The sequence below is a fragment of the Aplysia californica genome, unplaced genomic scaffold, assembly GCF_000002075.1.
Source record: "Aplysia californica isolate F4 #8 unplaced genomic scaffold, AplCal3.0 scaffold00427, whole genome shotgun sequence".
NCBI classification, from domain to species: Eukaryota; Metazoa; Mollusca; class Gastropoda; order Aplysiida; family Aplysiidae; genus Aplysia; species Aplysia californica.
Genome location: NW_004797697.1, coordinates 286,894 through 288,276, shown reverse-complemented (window position 1 = coordinate 288,276; position 1,383 = coordinate 286,894). Strand labels below are relative to the sequence as shown.

The 1,383-nt window shown below is 40.9% G+C and overlaps 1 protein-coding gene across 1 annotated transcript in view; it reads right to left on the bottom strand.

Annotated features, from left to right (window-relative positions):
* LOC101861525 overlaps window positions 1-1,114 on the bottom strand; it is a gene marked incomplete at its 3' end in the record, with an annotated part of 14,011 nt that extends 12,897 nt beyond the window's left edge. Inside the window, 1 exon segment of the mRNA XM_005104595.3 lies at window positions 1,049-1,114. Coding sequence (XP_005104652.3) covers window positions 1,049-1,099 — 51 coding nt within the window.
* Window positions 1,115-1,383: the final 269 nt, after the last annotated feature.

The window sequence follows — 1,383 nt, the reverse complement described above, 5'->3', positions numbered from 1 at the left end:
AGACAGACAGACAGACAGACAGACAGACAGACAGACAGACAGACAGACAGACAGACAGACAAATAGCATTTTTAAAGAGATTCTAACATTTAAAAGTAGGAGATTTGCTGTCGATTTGGGTGAAATATTAGAATGTGAAACCAAACAAAAATCAGAAAGGGGATGGTGTCGATTGTCATGCGATTGTCTGTACAAACAGGCAGGCGGCGACCTCCCGAACTGTCACGAACTGACAACCTGACGCCAGGACATGTCAGTTCAAGGACAAACGTTTTTGTCATGGTTTTCAAGTCCACGAGCCAATCAAGGCGATAAAGTGTTTGTCTTGCAGAGGGGGAGCCAGGATTGATGGGAGACGAGAAGATTTGTTTGAGTTTGTTAAAGTGAACATCGATTCAGCCGTGGTTATGTGTGTGTGCGTGTGTATGTGTGTGTGTGTGTGTGTGTGTGTGTGTGTGTGTGTGTGTGTGTGTGAGAGTTTGATGAAATGTGGAAGAGGGAACAGGTGATTTTCTTAGACAGGTTCTTGCACAGCTTAGACACGTGAGTGTTTTAGACAAGTGGTTGTCTTAGATGACCGTCTTAAACAATTATATGATTGTTCAAAATGTGATTGTCTTAGAAGATTGTTTTAGACAAGTGAATCTCTTAGATGACTGTCTCAAACAGTCATAGGATTGTTCAAAATGACTGTCTTAGACCTGTGATTGTCTTAGAAGATTGTTTTAGACAAATGTTTGTCTAAGATAACTGTCCTAAACAATCATGTGATTGTTCAAGATGGCTGTCCTCACATGTGATTGTTTTAGAATATTGTTTTAGACAATTGAATCTCTTAGATGACTGTCTTAAACAATCATGTGATTGTTTCAGATGACTGTCTTAGACAGGTGATTGTTTCAGATGACCGTCTTATAAGACATGTGGTTTTTTCTTAGATGCTTATCCTGGACAGGTAACCGTTTCAGACAGGCAATTGTCTTAAGCAAGTGTGATCGTGTTAAACAGGTGATTGTCTTAAACAGGTGGGCCGCTGGAATCACTCTACCTTACAGAGGTCCCTGAAGTAACGTCTACAATGCTCCTCCGGTGTGCTCATGACGATGTACAGACCGCTTGTCCGGTGCTTTGTTATATTATAAGTAGTTGACTTAAACAGACGATTGACTTAAACAGATGATTGTCTTAGACAGACGTTTGTCTTAAACAGGAGATTGTCTTAAACAGGTGAGTATTTTAGACGACTGTCCTAGACAGGTGAGTGTTTTAGACGACAGTCCTAGACAGGTGAGTGTTTTAGACGATTGTCCTAGACAGGTGAGTGTTTTAGACGATTGTCCTAGACAGGTGAGTGTTTTAGACGATTGTCCTAGACAGGTGAGT